This window comes from Rhinoraja longicauda, chromosome 5 (genome assembly GCF_053455715.1).
Source record: "Rhinoraja longicauda isolate Sanriku21f chromosome 5, sRhiLon1.1, whole genome shotgun sequence".
In the NCBI taxonomy this organism is placed as follows: Eukaryota; Metazoa; Chordata; class Chondrichthyes; order Rajiformes; family Arhynchobatidae; genus Rhinoraja; species Rhinoraja longicauda.
The window spans coordinates 23,653,809-23,680,914 of record NC_135957.1 but is presented as its reverse complement, the minus strand read 5'-3'; the positions used below and the strand labels follow the sequence as shown (position 1 = coordinate 23,680,914).

The following is a 27,106-nucleotide window of genomic DNA, read 5'->3' as shown; positions in this document are numbered from 1 at the left end:
TGTCATTGTACAGGGGTACAACGAGATTGGGAATGTGCCTTCCATACGATGCAATAATTTAATTAGCTAGTCAGTATTCATTTAAACAACCCAATGAAACAAATTGTAACAGTTTTAAAACAATAAAGTGCAAGTAGATCTGTGCCGGATCACTGTGCGATGTGACTATCCGGCTCAGCAGGACCGGTTCATAGCAGCTATGGCCCTGGGGATGAAGCTGTTCCTGAGTCTGGAGGTGCGGGCGTAGAAGGCCTTGTATCGTCTGCCCGATGGTAGAAGTACGAACAGACTGTTGCAGGGGTGTGAAGAGTCTTTGTGGATGCTGGTGGCTTTTCTGAGGCATCGTGTGTTGTAGATGCCCTCCAAGGCTGGTAGCTGTGTTCCGAAGGTCCTCTGAGCTCTATGGACTACCCGCTGAAGAGCTTTCCTCTCTGTCTCCGTGCAGCTGAGGTACCACACAGGGATGCCATGTGTTAGGATGCTCTCTATGGTGCAGCGGTAGAATGTCGTCAGCAGCTGTTGGGGTAGACCAGACTTCTTCAGTGTTCTTAGGTAGAACAGTCGTTGCTGCGCCTTCTTAACCAGCCCTGCAGTGTTATTGGACCATGTTAAATCCTCTGAAATGTGAGTGCCCAGAAACTTGAAGCTGGACACTCTCTCCACACTGTCCCCGTTGATAAAGATTGGGGCGTATTCCCCGTTGTGTGACCTACGGAAGTTGATGATCAGCTCCTTGGTCTTGGTGGTATTTAGGGACAGGTTGTTATCAGAGCACCACCATGTGCTGGAGTAACTCAGCGGGTCAGGCAGCATCTCTGGATGCTGTCTACCCCCTGGGGGTAAATTTCACCTACCATTATTGTTATTTGAACTTTAAATAATAATGTTAAAAACAGTATTTTAAGATTTCCCCTTTGTCGGTTGCTTTATTATGGCAGAAGTGTAAACTCAAATTACTGAACAAAACAGGGTGGGGGTAGATTTACTTTCGAAAAGTTGCCTGGGGTAAACGGGACGAAAAAGGTTTCCCCAGGTTGGGAACCCTTGATTAGACAATGTACACGTGAACATCTGTCGCACCTAGATGGACTGCTGAGATTCCTGGCAAGAGGTGAGGGAAGAGGTACAGAGATGGGTGTGACATCTCCTGCGGTTGCAGGGTAACGTTCCTGGGAGGGGGTGGTTTGGGTGAGCAGGGATGAGTGAACCAAGGAGATGCAGAGGGAGCGGCCTCTGCGGAAAGGAGTGGGGATGGGTAGATGTGACTGGTGGTGGGAATCAAGTTGGATGTGACAGAAATGTCAGAGGATGATGTGCAGAGGCTGGTGGGGTGAAAGGTGAGGACCAGTGGAACACTACTCTTGTTCCGTCTGGGGGGGAGGGGAATCCGTCCAAAACCACGGGATACAGAGGAGACATGGGTGACATCTGAGAGCTAGAATTTCTAGGTTTTTAGAAATTGGGTGTTTATTATACTTCAAAAAGAGTCAATGGGTTGATATTTCTTTATTTTTTCAAATGCTCAAATTTACTCAAATTATTTCACATTTGAGCTGGAGTACATTTTGCTTAGTTGACTTTTCAACAACATTGCACACTAGAGCTAGATTTTTTGGTGTTTTCTTTTTTGTTTCAATGTGATGTTACTCATCTACTGCTTTTTGTTTTCTTCTAAGATTGAAAGTGGTGCTGTGTGGAAGCAGGTCTATCAGGATCTAGGGATCCCTGTGATGAACTCTGCTGCAGGTTACAATGTCAAGTGTGCATACAGGAAGTAAGTTTATTGCTTAGATATATTTTATTAGATATAAACATGCACTGAAATTTTGTTTTGTTATATAGTATTTGCAATATGCAGTTTAATTTGTGTTCACAATGTTGTCTGTAGATAACATTCTTAACTTGGAGTTTCAAGAGTATTTGTTTCCACCACCCATTAAGGCAGTGCATTTTTTAGATTCTAGCCATGCTTTCAATGAAAAAAATCTTGATCAGTTGCCTTCTTAACTCTCCCCACTTTCTCTAAACCAATGTCCTCTAGTTTTTAACACCAACATTGCAAAGAAAAGTACCGAACTTTTGTGTCTATCCATCTACCCTGTCAATGCCCTTATAATTTTATTAATCTCAGTCAGATCCCCCCACGGTCTCCACTTCAAGGAAAACAAACCCAAACCGTCCATTCCCACATCGGTACTGAAACGCTCCATCCTTACTATACACAGTTTTCCAAATATAGATTTAACAATGTCTTGTACAGCTGTAACATGATATCCCAACTCCTGTACTCAATACCTTGACTGTTGAAGGCAAGCATGCCAAATGCCTTCTTTACCATCTTGTCTCCCTGTGTCCCTAATTTCAAAGAACTATATACCTGCACCCCTCAGTCTCTGTTCCACAACACTCTAGTACAATCACTGCCTTCTTATTGTGTAGTTACCAGAACTGCACACAGTACTCCATTTATGACCTCCAGTGATTTATAAAGCTGCACCATAACCAATCTGCTATCTTATACTATGCACTGGCTAATAAATGTTAGTATGCCATACACCGTCATCATCATCTTATCCACTTGTGCTGTCATCTACCAAGGACCATTGGATTTGTACACTAAGTTCCTCTAGGACACTACCATTCATTCGGGCACATGGAAGCCCTTCATGAATAATGGACTGAGCACACCACCTCCAACTACCTGTCCGCCTGCTATTTTGAATAACATTAGTGGAAAATGCCATCTCGGAGCCCATTGAGCTGGAACATAAGCAAGTCATGCTTAACCCGGAGGGACTGCCAGGGAAGACGTGCTTATGGAGTACAATGCAGTACTTTGCAAGTGCTACAGTTTGGTTGAGATATTCATACTTCAAAATTGAGATTGATTGTGTTTTGTTGGCAAGAGCATTAAGTGTTATGGAACCAAGATATATAAATAATATTAAAGAACAAATCAGCCATGTTGTTACTGTAGTGCAGAATTAGGCTTAGAAGACCGAATGCCTGATTCTGTTTCTTTGTACTACGTTGCTGATCCTCTTGAGAACTGGGCACAGCCAAGAACCTCGTGATGATATACAGTAAATATGTGCTTTTTGCTATATAAGTAATCTCTTAAGCTTTCATGGATAAAGGCAAAGCTAGTTCACCACTTAAAATGTTTGGAAATGACACTTTAACTGAAATTAATGCTGCTATGTTAAAATCATAGTCATACAGCACAGGAAGGGGTCCTTCAGCCCAACTCATCCATGCCGACCAAGATGCCCCATCTACACTAGACCCACCTGCCTGTGTGTGGCCCACATTCCTCTAAACCTTTCCTATCCGTACCTTTATAAATGCCTTTTAAATGTTGTTATAGTACCTACCTCCACTCATTCCATAAATCCATCTGTGTGGAAAAAGCTGCCCCTCAAGTTCCGATTAAACCTTTCCCCTCTCACCTTAAACCTATGTCCTCTGGTTCTTGATTCCTCTACTCTGTGTAAAAAGACTGCTCACTCCCCCTATCTATTCCCCCTCGTGATTTTATATATTTCCATAAGATAACCCCTTGAATGTTGATTCATTAGAGTTGAATTCACAGTTGATATTTTCATGTAATGGCATTACAGGGTTAATTGTTCCTGTCTTGTTGATTGTCCAAGGTTTAAGCTATTATGTGATCATATCCACCCTTTTGCCTCTTTTTTTTAACAAAAGACCACCCAGATAACCAAGTTAGAAAGGAACAATTTCTGGAATAAACATAGCGTGTTGTAAGTGATGATCTGACAGAGGTGTTGAAAGTTGCAAATAGTTTTAATGAGTAACTAAGAGCAATAGCAGGAGAGTTGGTAACCAGAACACGCAGGTTAAAGATACTTGGCAAAGGGACCAGAGGGAAATGAGGACAATATCTTTTAAGCAGCTACTGACCATGATTTGGAATGCACTACATGAAAAGGCAGTGGAAAATTCAGTTGCACCTTTCAACAGGAAATTGAATAAATGCTTGAAAAGGGATTATTTTTTCAGTGATGTACGGATAATAGTGGTGGGGGTGGGGTGTGCAGCTAATTGGATAAATCATAAAGTGCCAGCTCAAGCACGATGAACCTAATGCTCCCCTCCTGTTTTCTATCATTCCATTTGTGATGGAGAACAAAAAGAACGGTTTGACATGAGGTTTTGCTGTGAAATATGAGAAGTTTTAAACTCATGATGTTATCTGCATAAACAGGGAGCTCTTTGTGCATTCTCTTACTGTTATACTTGAGAAAATGTTTAAGTTAAGCTCCCTTTTTGAAAGCTGACTTTTGTTTCAAATGATTCTCAGACTAGTTTTATTATGTTCTTGTTGGTATGGTGTTCCCCTGGAGCTATTAATTATCATTTTTTGCATTAAGTGGTTTAACGTAATTTACAACATTGAATCATCGCACCTACGAACCAAGTTCAGCAGTCCTGTGTTCTCCCCATCATAATTAAACAGCTCTATGCTTATGGAGATAACATCATGAGTTGTTTAAAAGATTGAATTTATCTAAAGCTTAATGAAGCCAACATCTATAATACTTCTCGTATTTCACAGCAAAACCTCATCAGTTGCATGAGCTTGTTCAGTTTTCCTTTTGCATTCATCAGCCAACATAAAGCAGAAATTTGATATGCTGCAAATCATTTGGCGCCCCAGCCAATTTTTAGAATGCTGTGTCAGCATATAACCATGAAGCGTCTCTCCAAATTATTCATGCTAAACGTGTCCTCCCATTTGTGTGTCCAGCCAAGTGATGTGGAAATACAGCAAAGAAGGAGGCTCAGGAGACGCAATAGCTGGAAGGAGACGCGAGAACCTGGAGCCAAAATTAAATTGCTGGAGGAACTAAGCTGGTTAATGATTATCTGTGAAGGAATTGTAGAGTAGAGGAGGCCGTTGGTACCCCTGTTTGCTTGTGAAGGGACTAGCCATTAATTCAGAACCTTAAATGTTTGCCTTCTTTTCAGGTATTTATGTGGCTTTGAAGACTATTGCAAGTCGGCTAACATTCAGTTTCCAACATCACTGCAAGGAGACTTTAAAGCAGGAAAACAGAAAAAAGAGTGTGAAAAGGCTCATGACGACCTTGATCACAAAGAAGAAAAAGAAAAGGTTGCCAGTATTACATCACCAGTGGCCGAATTTGAAGGTGAAAATGAGAATGAAAGCAAAAGGATTGTGCAGGATGAAGAACTGAAGGGCCAGGAAGCAAAATCCCTAAGGGTAAGTATTGAAGATATTTTATTACTTTAATTTGTTGGGTGATGTTTGTGGATTGTTGCAAGGTGCAGGGTAAAAATAACTGGAACCCTTTAAATATCTCATGTCAAAGGTGAGGGTGGCAGTCAGCTGTTGTTTTCAATTTTCACCTTATCAAATGGCTGCTGTCTAGTTACTTTTGTCTTGTTTCATTAAACTGCCAGCAGCTGTAAGATGAACAAAAGGAAGGTGTGGCTCTGGAATAATGCTCTGTGCAACTTTAACAGATGTCCAGGGGCTGACTCTGCACTTTGATTAGAGAAAATGGAGTGCAACAAAGAATGTTGAGGGGAGATTTGACAGATACTCAAATTCCTGAATGAATTTTTTTGAGTGAATACAGGGAAACTATTTCCATCACAGAAGAGGACATGGTCTAGCAAGTTCTTCACATTGTCCCATGGTTGGGTCAGGCTTAACGTAGGCTGGGGACACCTAGCACATCTATGTAGGAGTTCGACCATATGGTGACAGCCATGGTTTATGCTCAAAAGAATCATTTTTTGCTGTGATGTTTTAAAAAAAACTTGCCCAACCTGAGTGAACCCATATTGTGCTTATTTCTGGGGGTCTTGGTATCCGCTGGAAAATTTGACTCCTGACGTCAATATGGTTTTGATTAGTGCTAATGTCTTCTTCCATTTTTCCATTCCTCCAAATGATGTCAACAGTGGTGTAACACTCAAAATTAATTAGAGTGTGATTTTTCAACTGCACAGGTTTGAAAAATGGCAGGTCTTATTGAGTAAGGGAACAATCAGGTTTTACTAATCCCATTCTCCCTGAAATCACGCTATTTAAAACGTCAACATTCAACATGCACTTGTCCTCACTGTGATGTCACAAGACCTCAGACACAGGCTCACACTGTTTGGCCTGTGGAAGCCAACACTTCAGTCGCTCTCAGCTTCTTATCCTGGACACTGCTGCCGCTAATCTCTGCCACATCACACTGTTTGCCTATTGTTGTGTTAGGGATTACATGCTAACTCCATTCTCGTAGATAGAATTTCTCTTTTTTCTTCAATCCACAAGAGCAGGCAGAGTGAGGAAACTGATTTTGTTGTAGCGGCTGGCTTCTCCAAAGTGTGGACTTTCATGGACTCCACTCATATAAACCTCGTTGATAACCTCCTGCCAAGCAGTAGTTTTGAGAGGCTCCATGAGCTTCTTGGACAACATATTGTTCTTGCCAACAGACTGTGCTGGGTGCACTCTCCTCCCTCTTGCCATTGCAACATCTATTCATTGGCCATACTCCACTCTAGCTGGGGGAGTACTGTTTATCTTGTAATATGTCCCTTTAAAACTGGCTGCTGAGATAGCAACTGCAAGGCTAAATGCCCACAGCTTTAAGAATCGTAATAGTTCACTCAAATATATTGTACTGAAGCTGACATGACGTGATGCATAGAAACCTGATGACACAACTCTGAACCATGCTTTTGAAAATCTTGATCATACGACTTCCACAAGCAGCATTATTCTGCTGTTTTAATGCCACAAAAAGCTAATACAGTAATGCCCTTTTCTAGACACAATGAAATGATGGAAAAGACCACTGCTGAGATGAAGAGAAAGATATTTCCGCATTGAGTTGCTGTGATGTGAAATAGAATGTCTGAAATAGTAATGGAGTAGATTCAATGGTGTCTTTCAAAAGCGAATGTACTCATTGAATGCATTGTATATCAAGGTGGATATACATCATCAGCCTTGTAACAGGCTGTTGTTTTCCATGTTACAACTGGCTTTAATCAAATGTGCATTATATCAGACCATGGCACATCTGTCTTACCCAAGAAAGCCATCACACGCACATAGAGATCTATCCCATATTGTCAACTTTACCAGAGTCGGTCCTCATTTCATAAACTTGACAACCTCAGTGCAACACTCCCCAGTACTGCCAGTCTATTGCAGGTACCGTTTCTATGATAAAAGGCTTAAACAAGGCCTCATTCTTATTTATTAGATTTAGAAGATTCGACGATAATATTTTGTTGGGCATCGGGTGTTCTTCCAGTTGTCCTGCTAAACTTTTGTTCCTCAAGTAGTATTATCACCTAAGCACAATCAGATTTACAGATTGAGATGTGTACGTCCATTATCTTTTGTGGTTGTTGGCTTTGTTTGCAAAACATTAATGCCTGAAATTGATATGTACTTTACTGGCTTTAAACTACTTAACATGTGTGAAGCTATGAAATGTACTGCAGAGATGCGGAGCTTTTCTCTTCCAATGGATCTTGCTGCTCCTGGTAGCAAGTGATACTAGAGATACAGTGGGGTGATTGGCTTCCTTTGATGCATGATTCTGTGTTCATTGACTGGAGCCCTGCCTTGGATGGGGCCCACATCTCAAAGTCTTGTGTCTTGGTTTTGCCCATTGTTGCTGATAGGACCATTAAATGTGGCTTAGTTGGTAAACATCGAATGAGAAGGCAACAAGTTCAATCAGTAGCTTGAGAGTGTGACCTCCTTCTGTGGAATTCTCTGCCTCAGAGGGCAGTGGAGGCCAATTCTCTGAATACATTCAAGAGAGAGAGCTAGATAGAGCTCTTAAGGATAGCGGAGTCATGGGGTATGGGGAGAAAGCAGGAACGGGGTACTGATTGAGAATGATCAGCCATGATCACATTGAATGGCGGTGCTGGCTCGAAGGGCCGAATGGCCTACTCCTGCACCTATTGTCTATTCTGAGAGATACACCTGGGTGCTATTCATAAAACCACTGGGAACTGGAAATACGTCATGTGGCTTGCATTATTCTGGTAAAATATTACATCAGGATTCGCCAAGTCATCATTGAATCAGTGATTTGGTGTTGATAACTCTTGGTCTATTCCATCACTTCTGAGGTACCGTAAAGATGAGTATCATCAGAACAAACCTGCTCTATCCCACACTTTTGCATGTGAAAGAGAGAGCAACTCGATCCGTATCTACTACTCTATCTTGCCACCCTTTACCATCCTCACTCCCCAATCCGGCACTTTGCTTCCTTTTCACTCCGAAATCACCTGAAAATAGAATGGGCCTCATCTTTGCTAGTTAATAACCAAGCTGTTCTATTCTCTCAGGCAAGAAAACGACACCAGCCAGAATGCTTGGCACAGGCACCAGATAGCAGCAAAGTGAAAATGGAAGAAAGTGAGGAAGGGAAAGCAGGTCAAATCTATGATGTCAAAGATGAACCCAGATTTAAAGTTGAAGAATTAAAACCACAAAAAATGGTGGATAAAGAAAAGCACGGGTGAGTATTCCATAATTTTATAAAAGGAATTACTGAGCATAGTTGCTTGTCTCAAGGGTGGTTCATTAACATGTGTACCGGCAACAGAACACAAAATTTCTGACGCTGCATCTTTACAGGCCCATCAATGCAATAACACACAAATAAATATGCAATAATCAATAATACATTAAATAAATATTCAGTAATACTAGGTACCCTGACCATAATAGTGCAAAACCAAATAACGTAATGCAAACTAAAACAAAGTCCTTACTAGATCATAGTTTGCTGAGGTAGTATTGTGGTTAGTGTTGTGCAATGTTCAAGAACCTGATAGTTGCTGGGAAGTAGCTGTTTATGAACCTTGAGGCCAGGGATTTCAGGCTCCTGTAACTTTTTCCTGATGGTAGTAGCAAGAAGAGAGTGTGGGTCTTAGATGATATTAGCTGCCTCTTTGAGATAGTGCTTGCAGCAATTCCCTTTGATGGTGGGTAGGTCAGTATCTATGATGGACCACTTTCTGCAGTTTCCTTCGTTCCTGGGTATTTGAGTTACAAACCAGGCCATGATGCAACTGGTCAATATGCTCTCTACCGTATCCCTGTAGAGGTTCGGTGGAGTATTCGGCGACATACCAAATCTCTTCAATCTTTTAGGATGAGAGGCTTTGGTTTTTTTTTATGCTTGCTTCAATGTGCTGAGCTGATGACAGATCTTCAGAGATATGCATGCCCAGGAATTTGAAGCTGTTGATTCTCCCCTCCGTCTAATTGCATAGTGATGCTGTGCTAAAGATTCGGTCTGATGCAAACTAACTTCTAAATCATGAAATTGCATCATCTAAAGTTGTTAAAGATGTCCTTTGTAATGTGTTTGGGGAAGGTGTGTGAATTACAAGGTGTGTTAATGCATTGAAGAAAATGTTATACCATACTGTGGAAGAATAGAATGGACGGCACTTCAATGTACCTAAATAAAAGCCTGTTAAATGCTACTATCGTATCTGCCTCCAACCACCTCCCCTGCCAATGCATTCCAGGCCCCAAACACTCTTCTTATGTAAAAAAAACTTGCCCCACACATCTCCATTAATTTTACCCCCTCCCACCTTATAGCTCCAGTATTGAACATTTCCACCCTTGGAAAAAGGTTATGACTGTGTACCCTATCTATGCCTCATAATTTTGTATATTTCTGTCAAATCTCCCCTCAACCTCAAATTCCAGGAAATACAATCCAAGTCTATCCAACCTTTCCGTGTAGCTGAAACCCGCTAATTCAGGAAAACCTCTTCACCCTCTGCAAAGCCTTTTAATCTTTCCTGTAATGGGGCGAACAGAACTGCACACTATACTCCATGTTGTACGTTTGCACGCTGTATCATTCTATGACTCCAAATGAGACCTAGCCAAGGTCCTATAGAGTTGCGTCATGATTTCCTGATTCTTATATTCTCTCCCCCCAGCAACTACCTTCTTTACCACCCTATCTACTTGTGCTGCCACATTCAGTGTGCTATGAATTTGGACTCTCACTGCACATCAATGCTGTTATGGGCCTTGCCATTAACTGTATATTCTCTCCTTCCATTCAATTTCCCAAAGTGCAACGCCTCGCACTGGCATTTACTCCATTTCTTCACCCATTACTGCAACTGATCTGTATCCCGCTGGATCTTCTGACAGCATTCCTCACTGTCTGTAACTCCACCAATTTTGCTATCATCAACAACGACTACTTTCCAACCCTAGTACAGATCCCTGCGGAACTACACTGCTCACAGATCTTCAGCTAGAATATCTATCTTCCAACATAATCCTCTGGGACTGAAGAAGGGTCTCAACCCGAAACGTCACCCATTCCTTCTATCCAGAGATGCTGCCTGTTCTGCTGAGTTATTCCAGCATTTTGTGTCTATCTTCGGTGTAAACCAGCATCTACAGTTCCTACACATTCCTCTGTCTTCTATGAATAAGCCAGTTCTGAATCCATACGACCAAGTCATTGTGAATTCCGTACATCTTAATCGTCTGGACCAACCTACAGTGAAGGATCACCACAACACCAGATACCTGGCCAGGCTCGTTTCCTAATAAAAGGTCCAGTATGGTCCCTCCTCATGTCGATCTATTCACATAGAGACACTCCCTGACTTATGTAAAGGTTATGTTCGATAAACCTTACGTAAGTCAGATATTATACAAGTCGGAATCACCTTCTAAAGAAGGAAGAAACAAAGAACAGCAGAAGCTGGTTAATATATAAAATGACACAAAGTGCTTAAGTAATTCAGCAGGTCAGGCAGCATCTGTGGAGAAAGTGGATAGGTAACATGTCCGGTCAGGTCCATTCTTCAGGGTGATTAATGCCTGCTGAGTTACTCCAGTGCTTTGTGCCATTTCACCTAAAAACTAGCAGTCAATGGTGCTAGTCTGCACCAGTGAGCCCTTCTTCACCAGCTGTCGACCAGAGGCTATAACATGAGCCGCAACAACAGCCTCGTGAACCGGATGATGTGGCTGCTGGTGTAGAAGTTGGTGCACTTTGTGGAAGGTGTCAGCGACTTGGCCAGGATTTGCTCTCCACCATCTCCTTCGTTGTCGCCCACCTTCCCTGTGTCCACCAACAGTGGCTGAAACTGGAAGAGCAGCGAGCCCAGGTGATGATTTTTATGTATGTAGCGGACATGAAGCCCTCTCCATCCTCCCGTTGCAATACACCTAACAAATTCAGCCCCGTATGATCCTCTTGCCCCAGTCAATATTGGGGACGTTAAAGTCACCCACAACAACAACCCTGTGGTTCTTGCATCCTTCTGTAATCTGTCCACATATCTGATACTCTATTTCCCACTGACTATTGGATGGCCTATAATGTAATCCTGTCAGAGTAATTATTCCTTTCTTACTTTTAACTCGGCCCACAATGCCTCAGTAGACGTACCCACCAGTATGTTTTCTCTGAGTAACGCCATGACATTCTCCCTGATTAGTAAAGCAACGGCTCCACCTCTTTTACTCCCCCCTCTCTATCTCATCGGAAAGATCAAAACCCGGGCACATTGAGATGCCAGACGCATGCCTCTCACAACCAAGTCTCTGTAATACATAGAACTATAGTTTTGGCAGAAACTGGAAAGGTTGATTTTCTGATATTGTTGAATTCATTGTTGAGCCCCGAGGGCTATAGCATACCTAGACTGAAGATGATGTGTTATTCCTGAAGTTCACTTAGGGCATTGTTGTAACTGTGTAGCAAGATAAAGGCAGAGCAGTCGGAGTGGGTGTGTGATTGAATATTAAAGTGATGGTCAACTGGAAGTTCCTGGAAAACCAATTTGAGCTTGGTTCCTCCATTGTAGAGGAGACTACATTGTACACATTCAATGCAATTGGAAGAAGTACAAATGATTGATTGTTTCCCTTGGAAGGAGTGTTTGGGTCCGCAGATGTTGGGAAGGAATGAGGTGAAAGCGCAAGCTTTGCCATGTCTGTGGTTGCATGGAAAGTACTGTGTGAAGTGGAGGGGATGTTGGTGAAGATCTGAGACTGAACCGAGGAGATGCAGAGGAAACAGCCTCTTCAGAATGCTGAAAGGTGACAGAGTGAAGGGCAAGATGTATTATGTCATGGCATCTTGATGAAGGTGGCAGAAAACATGGAGGATGATCCTTTGAATTTGGAGGCCAGTGAGGTGGAAGGAGAGAAGAAAGGGAACTTTGCCATTTCTCTGAGAGGAAGTCTGGGCAGAAGTGCAGGAAACAAAACGGACCGATTGAAGCATGTCAGCTATGGTAGTGAAGAAGCCAGGATTATGGAAAGATGAAGAAATGTCAGAATTTTTAGCATGGTAAGTGAGTTTTCATGGAATTTTTCTTTATTTCAGGTTTTGAGCAATTGCTGCGTTTTATGTCTCACATTTCCAGCACATTTTTGTTTTTCTCCAATGATTTCTATTTACATCTCCTCCAGACCGATCAGTTGCTGTTTGTGGAAGTCTTCTTCACAGCCTCTCAGTTGAGGGGTTTATTTAGTCTTTCTAGGCCTTTTACCCTACCCCAAACCCCTCCCCCAAACCTTCTCAAACATCCCCTTTGTTATCTCCACTCTCTCTGCTAAAACATCTGTTTTCTAAATTCTCCCAGTTCTGACAAAAGATCATAGACTAAGACATTACCCTTGTTTCTCTCTTCACAGATGTTTCAGCGTTTTCTGTTCTTTCAGTTTTGCATTTTCTGCGGATTTATGCTTTTCAAAACAAAAACATTGACAGTTTTAGATGTTTTGCGAATTGAAGGAATTTTGCTACTGTGAAATCAAGAATCTTGATACAAATGGCTTTGTTCAGATTAGCCAATGATTCTGGCCATTCCTACATGGCTGTTTTTTCTACAGCATTGTAGCTGGCTCCCAAATTCTTACCGTATGCTGAAATGTAATCTTTGAGTCTATGCAAGTCAATTCTTTTCTACGTTTAACTCTACTTCTATCTCCGCGTATTTCCTCTGCTTGTTTATTTCTCTTTTATTTCAATGAACGTTCAATGAAGTGCCAGGTTATTTGGATAGGTATTGAAAAGAAACATAATTAATGTTTCAATATGTTTAGCTACTTAACTTTCCAAAACAACATTGTAATAGCTCCTTCCAACAGACCTTGTTTTTGCTCCCTGTTTTGTTCTATCCCAGCAGCCAGTGCCTCTCCTTTCCATTTCCCCACACAGTGAAAAAATATCCCCTTCCTGAGGATAATGATCTTTGTCAAAATTGCACCAGGAAAGTGATTGAGAATGGAATATCATGGTACTTTTCGTAATTTGGCTGTGCCTCTGAACTAATTCTTGGCAGAGGAAAACAGGGGAAAAAAGCGCACCTGCGATAAAAAGTATGAAGAGAAGAGGAAAGGCTAAAAGACCCTTGAACTGAAATGCAGAGGAAAAGGTGCTGTGGAGAAAAGTATGAAGAGAACATGCAACAAGGCATGAGAGGAGGGTAAAGAGGAAGGGAAAGAGGGAGTTAACTCGCTCATGTCTCTTGCCTAACTCTCAATTAACAGCCAATTTATGAAGACGGTAATTCAAGGGTCTGCAATTTATATAAATGCAGAGTGTTGCAATAATAGGGAATGACATTTTGTTAATGGGGACTTTGAGTTTAGAGTCTGAAGGATGAAATATGTAAACGGGGAAGAAGCAATAGGAATGTTAGCAAAGGAATAAATAATACAAAGACAAGGAAATCTCTGGAGCGATCATGTGTAAAGCTAGCAGAGATATCCAAGACGAAAAAAGGCACAAAAACTGGCAATAGAGTTAGTAAGATTAGAGATGCTGCAAATGCTGGGTTACAAAAAAGACACCAGGTGCTGGAGTAACTCAGCGGGTCAGGCATCATCTCTGAAGAACATGGATAGGTGACATTTCGGGTTGGGACCCTTCTTTAATTTTTGGGGTGCGGGGGAGGGAGCTGGAAAAGAGGAGGGGCAGGACAAAACCTGGCAAGTAATATCTGGATATGGGTGAGTAAAATGAGGGTAGGTTTAAATCAGGATCAGGAAGCTTGATGCAGGAATAGTTATATAGCTTATAGTTAGTTAGTAATTCAGACCTGAGGTGGGGTACGGAGTGGGATGGATTGCAAAGATTTAGTAATCATTTGTGTTTTTTTGGCTCCAGCATTAAACTTGTTGCAACGTTCATTCCAATTGTATTGAGCAGGCTGTGAGTGAGCCAAATGTGAAGACTAATTCGATCTAATTTATTTTAGCTTCAGGCAGCAGGCTTACTTTATAACTGTCAGTCAATTGAAGTGCAAACAAGGCTTTGCTCTAATTATATGGAAGATTACTTTAATCAGAATCTTGTTTTAAAATCCTTGTGGAATGTTTGTTGAAGTATGCAACTTCCACTTCTGCAGTGTTCCTTGTTTATTGGAGAAAGGCTTTGCAGTGCTGTAAGGGAGGGAGAAAATTGAGCAAAAAATCAATGCTTCCACAAAGCAAACTACTAAGGTTGCTCGTGACGAGAAAATTAATTGAGAAATATATCTTTTGGAACTTTTACTTTACGAGATAATGTCTATACTCAGATTCTGGGAGTATCTCATGCAGGAAAAAAATATAAAGCATTGCAAATTACCTGTTTTTATGGTGTTTATCCTGGAACATGACAGTTGTTATGGGTATATCTGACATGTGGGAGTCATTTAAAGGCTAGTTGATCAAAGTTCAATCATGTTCCAGTAAGGAGAAGGGAAAAGGATGGCAAAGTAAGAGAACTTTGCATGAATAAAGACGTTTTAAATTTGGTCAAAAAGAAAAAGGAAGTATATACAAGATTTAAGAGGATTTAAAACCGACAAGAACATTGAAGAATATAAAACAAGGAGGAAAGAACTCTAGAATACAGAGCTTTATTTGTCATTCGGTACCAAGGTACCGAACGAAATAGCGGTCGATGGAAGGACCAAAAGGGGCCAATAAATGTCACTGGTGAGGCAGATTAAAGAAAATCCCAAGGATCTTTATACCTACATTAAAAACTGGAGGGTAACCAGGGAGAAGATAGGACTTCTCAAGGGTAATTAGGGAATTTATGCTTTGAGTCAGGTGGAGTACCAAACAAGTACTTTGCATCTGTTTTCGCCAAGAAGAAGGATATGGAGGACAGTGAGTTCAGTTAAATATGCAAGGGCTGTTGGAGATTAAGAAGGAGGTGGTGTTGAGGTTCTTAAAGAACACCAAGGTGGATAAATCCCCAGGACCTGGCAGAATGTATTCCAAGTTATTGAGAGAGACAAGAGAGATTGTGGGATCTTTGTATCTTTACTACCCACGGATGAGATCCCGGAGAACTGGAGGGTAGTTAATGTTTTTTTTATTGTTTAAGAAGGGAAGTAGAGAGAATCCAGAGAAACCATTGGAGAGGATTCTTAGGAATAGGATTTACTCCCATTTGGAAAAGAATGGGTTAGTTAGAGACAGTCAGCCTTCTATGCAACAGATCATATCTTATTAATTTGATTGATTTTATGTTGAGGTGGTGACAAATTGTCTATTGTCTAAAGGTGATTGATGATCTAGAGTGTTGGATTTTAGTAAAGCATTTGATGAAGTCCCCCATGGTAGGCTGATGCAGAAGATTAAGTTGCACTGGATTGCCAGTAAATTGATCGTATGGATTCATAACTGGTAGAAGGAATTTAGGCTGGAGGTCTGCAACCAGTGGATTTCCACGGGGATCTGTGTTGTTTGTGATAACTACAAATGACTTGAACATAAATGTTGATGGGTTGGTTAGTAAGTTTGTAAATGACACCAATATTGTTGGGGTCACGGACTGTGAGGAAGGCTGTTGTACTCAGCAGGATATAGATCAACGACAGAAATAGGTGGAGAAACGGCAGGTGAAGTTTAATCCGAGCAAGCGTGAGGTGTTGCACCTTTGGAGGTCGAATAGAGTCATAGATTGAGACAGCGTGGAAACAGGCCCTTCGGCCCAACTTGTCCACACCGGCCAACATGTTCCAGCATGTCTTTGGTTCATATTCCTCCAAACCTGTCCTACCCATGTACTTGTCTAACTGTTTCTTAAACATTGGGATAGTCCCTGCTGCAACTATCACCTCAGGCAGCTTGTTCCATACACCCACCACCCTTTGTGTGAAAAAGTTACCCCTCATATTCCTATTAAATCTTTTCCCCTTCACCGTAAACCCATGTCCTCTGGTCCTTGATTCACCTACTCTGGGCAAGAGACTCTGTGCATATACCTGATCTTTTCCTCTCATGAATGTAAGAGGAAAATCTCAAATTATTGACAAGACCCTTAACAGCATTGATGTGCAGAGAGATCTTGGGGTCCAAGTCCATAGCTCCCAGAAAGTGGCAACACAAGTAGATAGAGTGGTAAAGAAAGCTGGGCGTGGAGGGGAGACCTGATAGAGGTATGTATATACAACCATGCAAGGTGTAGACAGGGCAAGTTTTTTTCAGAGGGTGGTGAGTGCCGGGAACACACTGTTGAAGATCGTGGTAGAGGTAGATTATGATAGTAGCATTTAGGAGACTTTTGGATAGGCATATGCAAGGAATGGAGGGATATGGAATATGTGCAGGCAGATAAGTGTTGATCTTGGCATCATATTCTGCACGGTAAATGTGGGCTGAAGGGCCTGCTCCTGTGCTGCACTGAGTTGTGTTCTATGTTAACCTCAAATATCTGGAATTGAAACCCACTTTTCCCATTAATTTGATGTATCAGATGGTTGCTCCTAACAGACTGAGACTACATCTGCCCATGGAACAATGGCAACAAATGAATTCTTTACCAAACTACTGTGCCTGCAAAATATTCAAACAAGGTAAACCAGAAAAAAAAGGTATAGAAGCACAGATAGGGCTGCACTGCTGGACCTTAAAGGCAGGGATTGGCAGAACCTGAGAGCTTTTTGGTTTATAAGCAAAGATTTGGGCACTTTTTTTATGTACTCAGTTTGTCACCTCAGATCTTGTCATCCATGCAACTCAAAAATAATTTGAGTACAATTATTTTTAAATAAGATGTTTAAATAAAAGTTAGATGAAAACTTGAGAATTATACAAACATTCCCATATTGTATAGTTCTAATTCAAGTTTGAATTTTTTTCTAATGGTATTTATTGGAATAAATAATGCATGGTGAACATTGTGTCATTGTGTGGCAGTTGTGGCGTGCAGTGCTGAGGAAGGATTTTCTCTGTCTCTGCTCGCCTCCCTTGGGAGGTGGCAGATCTTCCAACTATCACACACGTTTCAGTATCATCCTTTGGGTGTGCAACGTCTGCCCATGGCTTTCTGCACCATTGCAAACTACTTCAGCTGCTTAGGAAATGTGGAGTCCCCTCGTGTATTTAAAATAATGCTGCATTAAATCACTTCCATATAATTGCATTTTTAAACAACACTTTTAAGTGGTACAAAGGTGGTCAAGAGTTGTTTATCCTTTGGGCATACTTTCAGCACAAGTTTCCACCGTTATATTTTACATTATAGTTACTGCAGAAGGAAGCACGGTGTGGGTGCTCAGCATTAGCAACATTTTGGAAAGAGAAGCTAGTACAACCATACTGCAGTATTTCACCACATCACAGTGGCCATTTTTAATATTCAAAAGGCAGTTGTTAATATTGTTTTAAAAACATACATGTCTTTCATTTGTCTGGGGTTAGGGATGAAAGCAGTAAAGAGGATGAGGAAGATGAAGAGGATGAGGATGAAGAGGAGGAGGTTGGTGATGATGGTGAAGAGAGGGAAGATGAAGAGGAAGAATTTGAGTGCTACCCACCAGGAATGAAAGTCCAAGTGAGATATGGTCGAGGGAGGAACCAGAAGCTCTATGAAGCCAGCATTAAAGATTGTGACGTGGAGGGTGGAATGGTCCTGTACCTGGTACACTACTGTGGCTGGAACGTGAGGTGAGTTAGAAGTATAAACCGCATACAGAGTTGTTAAAGGGGAAGGTCAATGCAAATTAAATCACTCCATTAATGTGGCGCATCTTCCTTCTCTTTCCTAATAGTCTTGTTATCCTTCTAGCCTATAGACTTCCAGTTAGTGCTTTGGAACTTGTGCAGGAGGACTTGGATTTTCTGCAGACCTAGTGAATATTTTACCATCCTTGAAGTAAATTGGCGTATTTGCACTTCTATGCTCTGCCTTGCTGCTGTAAATTACGCTGTTAGCCCTGCTAAATGCTAGATTCCTGTACTGGAAGCATCATTGCATTAACTGCAGAGACTGACCTTTTTTCAAATTTTGTTCACCCCCCCTCACTTTCCATTGCTACTGGCTCGGAAATGCTCTTGCTTGAAGTGAAGTGTTTCCATTCCTTAATGAAGGGGGCAAGAAAACTGAGCATAATAAAAGCATTACTTCATTTGATCTACACTGAACACGTCTTATTAACCAACAACAACATGCATTCGAAACAGCATTTTAATGTGGAAAAGTATCCCAGGACATTTCACAAGAATGTTATCAATGAAAACCAAGAAACCTAAGGAAATAATGGAAGTTATGACCAAATACAAGTGAAAGTTTTAAAGAGAAGTCTCAGAGTCTCAGAGAAGTAGGCAAAACTGGAAAAAGTGGTCCTATGGGAGAACCTAGGCAGTTGAAGGCACTGCTGCTAACATTGGGCTGACACAAATGAGGCATGTGCATGGAGTCAGATTTAGAGAATCTTGAAGATTGTTTCCTTGTGGTTATAGATTCTAGTAAATATAAATCTTAGATGGGAAAAAGAGAGGAGGGCTGAGGCCCTGGGTATGATTTAAAGATTGTATTGAAAATTTGTATCCTCCAATCAGGATCCTTGATTGTAGTCTGAAGAAGGGTCTCGACCCGAAACGTCACCCATTCCTTCTCTCCAGAGATGTTGCCTGTCCTGCTGAGTTACTCCAGCTTTTTTAGTCTATCCTTGATTCTAACACTGTGATAAACCTCTGGCATAATCATCTTGGTTTAGGTAACCAGTGCTTATGAGAGGTAGTACCTTGTCGTCTGAACGCCGGATGTCTTTCAACTGCAGAAGCCGGCATGGGTTCGCCGGTTGCTGTGCAACTATGGCAAAGAAGGGAGAAAACCAATCAACCTTTCAAAACGTACTTCCTCTTATCTAACCGAATTGAGAGGTTGAATTTCAAAAGGCAGAACTAGTAACTAATTTACCCCATCGGTGCTCGAAGAATGAGGCATGTGTAGTGCTTTCTCACTGTTAAATTCAATGTCTAACGTGCAAGTGCCAATCTCTTGTTCCTTAAATAAACTTGCATTTGGTTGGACTTTTCACTGAGGAATTGTCCTAAGGTGGTGCACAGGCATAGAGTCATTGAGTCATACAGCGTGAAAACGGGCTCTTTGGCCCAACTTGCCCACACCGACCAACATGTCCCATCTACACTAATCCCACCTGCCTGCATTTGGCCCATTTCCCTCTAAACCTGTCCCATTCATGTACCTGTCTAAATGTTTCTTAAATGTTGCGATAGTACCTGAATATTAAACAAAATTCAACTAAGCAAGAGGTAATCTCAGCAAAGATGTTTAAAAGCTTGGTAAAGGAAGGAGATAGGAGAGATTTGATAGGGAGTTTGGAGTTGGAGGAGTGATGAGAAAGCAGCAAGGGAGAGTGGTGTAAATTAGAAAGGGCAAGTGGCCAGAGTCAGTGAGCTTTGAAATCTTGTTGAGACATGAAGAGAGGCACAACCGTGGATATGTTTGAACATTAGGATTAAAATTTGGGAGGTAACACAGATGAACAAGAGTAATACTGCATGCATGGAACTTAGTGTGACTTAAAATGCCAGCACAGTGAGAACATGTTTACCCATGAGATGGTTCTGCTCAGTTAGTACTTCGCTTCTCAGAAGTAATACGCAGATTCAGATTAGTGAATTATCATATGCACCAGAATACAATGAAATTCCCTGTTTGCATGCAGCTCATTTAGTAAACAGTATTCAGTAATGGTATTAACAACAATGAATACAACAACAAATGCAAAGCAGCAGGATGTAAGATTGTAGTGCATCTGAATTAGTGTAAAAAGAATAACCGAATGAGGTAGAGCTACGAATAAGAATACATAGCAGCACCTCCAGGAAGGGGATGTGAAAGTGACATTTGGTTAGGAGTTTGATAGCCACAAGCTGTTCTAAAATATGGTCATTTGGGCTTTCGAGCTCCTGTATCTTCTCTCAAAAGGTAGGAGAGAGAAAAAGGGAATGGGCAGGATGGGAGACATCCTTGACAATACTTTCAGCCTTCCTGATGCAACACACCGTGAAGATGGACTGGATCGAAGGATGCGGTGAGCTTGTGATGGACTGAGTTTAACATTCTCTGCAGGTTCAGGTAGTCAAGAACAGAGCAGTTGGCATATCAGGCTGAGATGCATCAGAATACTATCTTCAGCACATCTGTTGCAGTTTGAGAGAATCCTCTTGGACATGCAAATCTTCTTAGATGCCTAAGAGTAAATGCGTTTACTGATTTACTGATGGGAAGGTTCACTAAGTGTTGAGGTACTAGCAATTCAGAGCTCCTTGTGCAAACGATCTGCTCTGTTTTTAATCTGAAATGTTGTGTGGAGGCTGCATTGAGGGTGGGTGAAAGTGTGGCTTGTCTCCTCTCTGCTCTGTCGTAGTGGTGTAGAAGTAGCTCAGCTCTGTATCACTCTCCCTTTCAGAAAAGGAAGGTGTGGAGTTAACGATTTTTGGGGAGAATTAAAATGGAGTTGAAGCTGGGAGTAAAATTTCCAATTCCTCGGGTGATGGTTTTGTTTTTTTTAAACTACCGCAGTATTTTCATAGAATATGGCTGATTTTCTTGCATTGCGCTCCCCCCACTATTCCAACCGAACCCTCCCACAGCTTTCCTGAATTTTTGACCAATCTGCGAACAAGCCATTTGATGATTTTCTGCCCAAGTGAAAAAATGCTTTGTTGCACATATTTGAGAATTTACTTAAGTTTATAATTCGAGCAAATTGGTTCAGTGGAATAAATTTTAGAACCTATTGGAAATCTATCAAAAAACACATTTAGTTAAATTGTAAAAGTCCCAGAAAGTCATTCTGCAGCATGGTTGTTTCTTAACCCTGGCTTGTTTACTTTGACAGCGGCATTACCATGCATGGGCTGTTCAACTGTTTTTGTGAAAAGAAAGATATGCATGCTTATTTTTACCAATTAATCAGGGTAGTCTTTTCAAAGCATTGCTCACATATTTAGTTTGCATGGACCACTTAAAGAAAAAATTATGTTAAATTAGTTATTCTCTTTTTTTTTCTGTGTTGAAGTGTTCTATATGACCATGTTGTTGGAATTCATATTGACATGGCAGCAACTTTTAATATTAATTTCTGTCTTGAGGCACAAAGCAGGATTAAGCACGTTTTAATGCTAAATTATTTACGTCTTGTATTCTCCCTTTTCAAGTGAGCTTTACCTTGATTATAACAGTTTACACTGGAGGTGGATTCACTCACACTGCACATCTAGTGGGGAGCCAATTGAGATACATGAACCTTTTGTACCACCTGTGCTAATAATCTTCACCATATCATTCCAACACATGGTGTGAGCTTACTTTTTTGTTTTTCAGGTATGATGAATGGATTAAGGCAGATAAAATAGTGCGACCTGCAGATAAAAATGTTCCAAAAATTAAACACAGAAAGAAAATAAAGGTAAGCATATTAATATCAGACATCTGACATATAATATTCTGTAAAAGAACAACTAATATATTTAAACTGTACAAATGACGTATAATGGTCTGATCATGGCCCTGTTGAAAAATAGTTAGGTCTGTGCATTGGATTTCAAAGTAGTATAGAAATTGCAATAAAAACATTTATTCTCAACAAGATTACTTATTGTAACACATGTGATATTGTGTCCTGCATTGTTTTATTCCTGTTTTCTTTAACTAGTTAACATGGTCGCTGCTTTAATTCCTTGACTCGCATGACACTTTCCATAGCGTCCCAATTTCCATTCAGAATTTAAGTCTTTTGTCCTACAATTCCAAAAAAAGTCTCTTGTTTATAATATTGTTTATATTTTCATTTCTTCCAGCCAGTTAGCATTCTACTTCAATGTAACGTCTCACTTAGTTCAATATCTTCAATTGTAGGGAGCACGAGTAAAAATTGACAATAGTAACAATCCCTGATTTTCAAGAGTGAATTCCAAACAAGTTGACGTCCCTGTAGGTGCTTGTAACTGTGGCTGTTCTGATGCATGAGCATGGCCAGGAGAATGTTATTCATGAGGATAAAGGACTAAATATGCTCAACTAATACTCAACATCTATATATTCATGGCTTGCTGAGCAGACGATAATAAATTTGTGTGATGACCTTTAGAATATCCTGATTTGCTGGTGGTTTATAGCCAATTAAATCTATTGAGGTATAATCAGGAAAGAGGGTAACCAATTTGCGAACTGTGGAAGGTCCCACAATGTCAATGAAATATTGACCATATCATCTGTTTTAGTAGTCCTCAGAGGTTTGCCAATTCCCACGAATTGTTGAGGAGAAACTCATGAACAGCAACTTAGTTTATGTATGGAGCAAAAAGGAGAGTGCTGGAGGAGCTCAGCATCTGTGAAAGGAAATGGACAGTCAACATTTTGGGCTCCAGATTCCAGAGCATCTACAATCTCTTCTGCTGCCGTAGTTTATTTATGTAAAACTTATATGTTCACAGTTGTTTCCACTGGTAGTCTCTTCCGTCTTCGCACCACACCGTCTTGAACATATATGTGTGGTTAGTTGATGGAGAACCCTTAATTATAACAATATCAGCAGGGTTCTCTTGGGTTTACAGTACCTTCTCTTTTTGTTCATAAGATATAGAATCACAGAATGGTAATTACACAGGTGGAGGCCAACTGCTGACTGCAAGAGCGAAAACTGCAATTTTAAATTAATATCCATGAGAAATTCACTTTGTCCTTGAATTATTCAAGATTAAGCTCTGCTCAACTTTTCTATTCCTTTAGTATCAATTGCGTAATATCAATTATATTAATTGCGTAATATCAATTATGCTTCAATTATGTTTGAGTATTTGTTTATTAGAATCAAATTGGATTGAATAATAGAGACTCAAGGCTGCTGTGAATTTCAATTCATGATACTGACTTACAGAAACCCCAACAAGGCCATGATTCTGTGCAGGAAACGTTCATGATTTTTTCAAGTTGGTATTGCTTGGGATTGATGTTCCTCTGAGGTCTTCAGCCGGAACTGAGATAACACACAGTGGGTGGCTCAGCTTCATGAGAGGGGGAGAGCAGGAGTGCAAGGACAATAATGGTTGAGCATTCAATAGTGAAGGGAATATAGATGTCATTCAAGGACTTTGGGTTGTCTCCCACGTAAGTGAACAGTTGCAGGGACAGGGTAAACTGTCAGAGGTCTTTGTTTGTATTGGTACAAGTGACATGGATAAAAAGAGGGATGAGATTTGTTACTTAAATGTTACAGCTAGATAGCAAGGTTGTGCTCTCTAGATTACTTCTATGAATTGGAGGATAGGTCAGATGAATGCAGGGTTGAAGAGGTGGTGCAGGATGAAAAGCTTTAGATTTCTGGATTACTGGGACCATGCCAACGTAACAATGGATCTGTATAGGCTCGATGGGTTGTTCCAGAACTAGAATGGATCCAACCTCCTTGTGGCAATGGGATGGAAATGTATTTGAAAACATTCAGCAGGTAGGCAAGATTTATGGAAAGAGAAACAGTTAAGGTCTGGGATCCTTCATTAGAACTAGCAAAGAGAGAATCAGGTGAAACAAGAGGATTGGGTGAGGCATGATGCCCTAATGAGGCAGTTAAGCTCAAATCAGCTGATGGTAAGTGGAATTTGCTCAGCAGGCCAAACTATATATATAAAAAAGAAAACAAGAGCAAAACCGGGCCGAAATAATGGCATGCAAAAGTATCCTGTTTTGATACAGACACAAAGAAAGAGCAAATCATCTAAAATTGGTAAATTTGATATTAAGTTCTGTTGGCCACAACATCCCAGACAAAAGATGAGATGAGGTGTTGTTCCTCAGGCTTCCATTGAGCCTCTTGATAATACTGTGGAAGGTCAGAGATAGATTGGCTAAGTGGGAGTGGGATGGTGAATGGAAGTGGCAGACAACCAGAAAATCTGTGATCCCCAGTGGACTGAGTGCAGGTATTACAAAGCAATCAGCCAATCTTCATTGGATTTCCCTGGCATAGAGACCCAATTAAAAACACTAATTGCAGTTCACTAGTTTGGAAGAAGCACAAATAGATACCTGCTTTTTGTTTCTGTGCATTATGTATGGCAGGAAAAGAAGAGGTGAATGGGCAGGTGTTGCACCTCCTGTGCTTGCATCAGAAAGTGCCAGAAGAAGGAGTCTAACTGAGGCACAGTGGGGAAGGGTAATGCCATGCTGAGCCACAGTGGTCGGAGGCAGACAGGTGATTCTGTGGCAGCATTTGAGACTCTCGGATGGTGTGTTGCCTCCATGGTTCCATGGTCCAGGATGTCTTGGAGCGGGTACATGACATTCTCAAAGGTCTGCACAAGTCATTGTGCATGATGGCATGGGTAGGAAAATCGATTAGGTCCTGCAAATGGAATATAGAGAGTTAGGCGAAAGGATAAAAAGCAGGACCTCCAGGATAGGATCAACAGATTACTTGCAGAACAACGTGCTAGTGAGGGGACGAACATGAAGAAAGGACAGATTAATTGCTGAGGAGCTGGTAAAAGGGGCAAGGATTCAGATATTTGGACAATTGGGAGTATTTATTCACAAAATGCTGGAGTAACTCAGCAGGTCAGGCAGCATCTCAGGAGAGAAGGAATGGGTGACGTTTCGGGTTGAGACCCTTCAGACTGGGATCTCTTCTGGGCAGAGGTGACCTGTACAAGAGGTTAATTGGCTTTGGTAAAATTGTCCCTAGTGTGTGTAGGATTGTGTTAGTGTGTGGGGATTGCTGTTCAGCGCGGACTCGGTGGGCGAAAGGGCCTGTTTCTGCGCTGTGTCTCTAAACTGAACTAAATAAAAAAGACGCTATCTATTTAAAAGGAATTGGTAGGGTGCCAGAAATAGCACTGGCAGACAACACAAGGGCAAGAGAATAATTAAAGAAAGGATAGGGCACATTAGACACTAATGGTACAACCTATGCATGGAGCTGGGAAACTTAGATGAGGTGAACAGATGAGAAGACATACTTCTTGTCTGTTATCACTGTGGAGAAGGTCATTATAAATGGGTGAAATTCTACATTATCATCAAAAAAGAGGGGATATTAGGTATCTTGGTGGATGTAAAAGGTGGCACAACTAGTAATGCTATGGATCTGACCTCTGGTGCTGTGCATGTGGTGTTTGCCAATGGCTTTCTTACGGGTGCTCTGGTTTTCACCATCGTCCCAAAGACATGCGGGTTGGTAGATTAATTGGCTGCTGTAAATTGCAAGGTGTGGTGAGTGGTAGAATCTGGAGGCTCTTGATGGAAATATAAGAAGAATAGATACAGGGAAACCTAGTTAAGAACGAGATTGCTTAGTGAGCCAACATAGACCCACTGGCTAAATGGCCTCCTTCCTCCTGTAAGGAAATATGAAATATGGATTCTTCTGCAGGACCTGATGAGATGTATCCATTTGCAAAGCAAAGAAAGAGAGATTACTAGGCCTTCGATTCTAAGGAATGTTTTCACTAGAGGATGAACTCTGTACCTCAGAGGGTGATGGAAGAAGTATTTAGATAAATACTTGAAACAGCAAAACATAGAAAGCTACAGGCTGAGTGCTAGAAATGGGATTAGGTTTATTTATTTTACTAAGTACTGGGATGGCCACCACAGGTTTCGAGTGCTCAATAATCTCCTGAATTCTTTTGCCCCTTCGCATCTGGACAGCCATGCATTGTGTGTATAATGACCTGTGTGTTATTAATTATATCTCAATTGTGAGCCACAGATTATTGGATATGAATCTCACTGCTCATGTTATTTATAAAAGACTTAGTGAGACAATGGGTTTGTTCACCTGTACTAGGATCGTAAGATGTATTTCACCACAGCTTTGTAACAAAAGACACAAATGAAAATAACTTATTTGATTTTATATAAAATTGTCCCACTCTAGGTAAGTAATTAGAGTTCCATCTGGGAAGCAACCGAGGTTTTAAGGTACACAGTAGTCTTCTGAATCCTGTTGCTACGTTTACCTTAGTTTGCATCTAGGTGTGCATCAATTCATGTGTATCTTCATTATTTATATCTCAATTGTGTGATTCATATCCAATAATCCAAAATTATTGGAGGTGAATTTGTACGCTTAGTAACGTCATTATATTTCAAATATCCCAAGATCTGAGTAGGAACATAAATTTGCACATCAATCCCGCTCCTCTTTTCCCATGCTTTCAGGCAGAATCACATCTGTATCCTAACCCTGTCTTTAATACTTTCATCCAATATAAACATCTCACTGCAAAGTCTTTAGAGAAAAATGTCATGCAGATTTCCAGCACTCTTTGTGTAAGAAGAATTTACTGATACCACCCTTGCTCAATTCAGATTTTAGGTTTATGGCCTAGAAATTGTTCCATTCAGTTAATTTTCTTGAACTACTTGTTATCCCCTTAGTAGTTGAACCATTTTATATACCTGATCTCCTTCACAATAGAGAGTAGAATCTGAATAGGTGCAAATTTGTCTTCATAATTAACATTTTACATTGAAACATAAAAAATAGGTGCAGGAGTAGGTCATGCGGCCCTTTGAGCTAGCACCGCCATTCAATATGATCATGGCTGATCATCCAAAATCAGTACCCCGTTCCTGCTTTTTCCCCATATCCCTTGATTCCGTTAGCCCCAAGAGCTATATCTAACTCTCTTGAAAACATCCAGTGAATTGGCCTCCACTGCCTTAAGTGGCAGAGAATTCCACAAATTCGCAACTCTCTGGGTGCAAAAGTTTTTCCACTTCTCAGTCCTAAATGGCCTATCCCTTATTCTTAAACAGTGCCC

General features: G+C 41.0%; 1 protein-coding gene across 5 annotated transcripts in view; it reads left to right on the top strand.

The window, feature by feature from the left end:
* The window catches only part of arid4b (AT-rich interaction domain 4B), a 107,333-nt gene that overhangs the window by 61,658 nt on the left and 18,569 nt on the right, over positions 1–27,106 (top strand). For 4 of the 5 annotated variants that reach the window (XM_078399109.1, XM_078399105.1, XM_078399108.1 and 1 more), the window contains 5 exons: positions 1,677–1,774; positions 4,993–5,248; positions 8,368–8,540; positions 17,729–17,974; positions 21,666–21,750. In XM_078399109.1, the coding sequence (XP_078255235.1) occupies positions 1,677–1,774; positions 4,993–5,248; positions 8,368–8,540; positions 17,729–17,974; positions 21,666–21,750 (858 nt within the window). The remainder of the gene's footprint in view (positions 1–1,676; positions 1,775–4,992; positions 5,249–8,367; positions 8,541–17,728; positions 17,975–21,665; positions 21,751–27,106) is intronic. The other variant, XM_078399110.1, reaches the window with a different exon arrangement.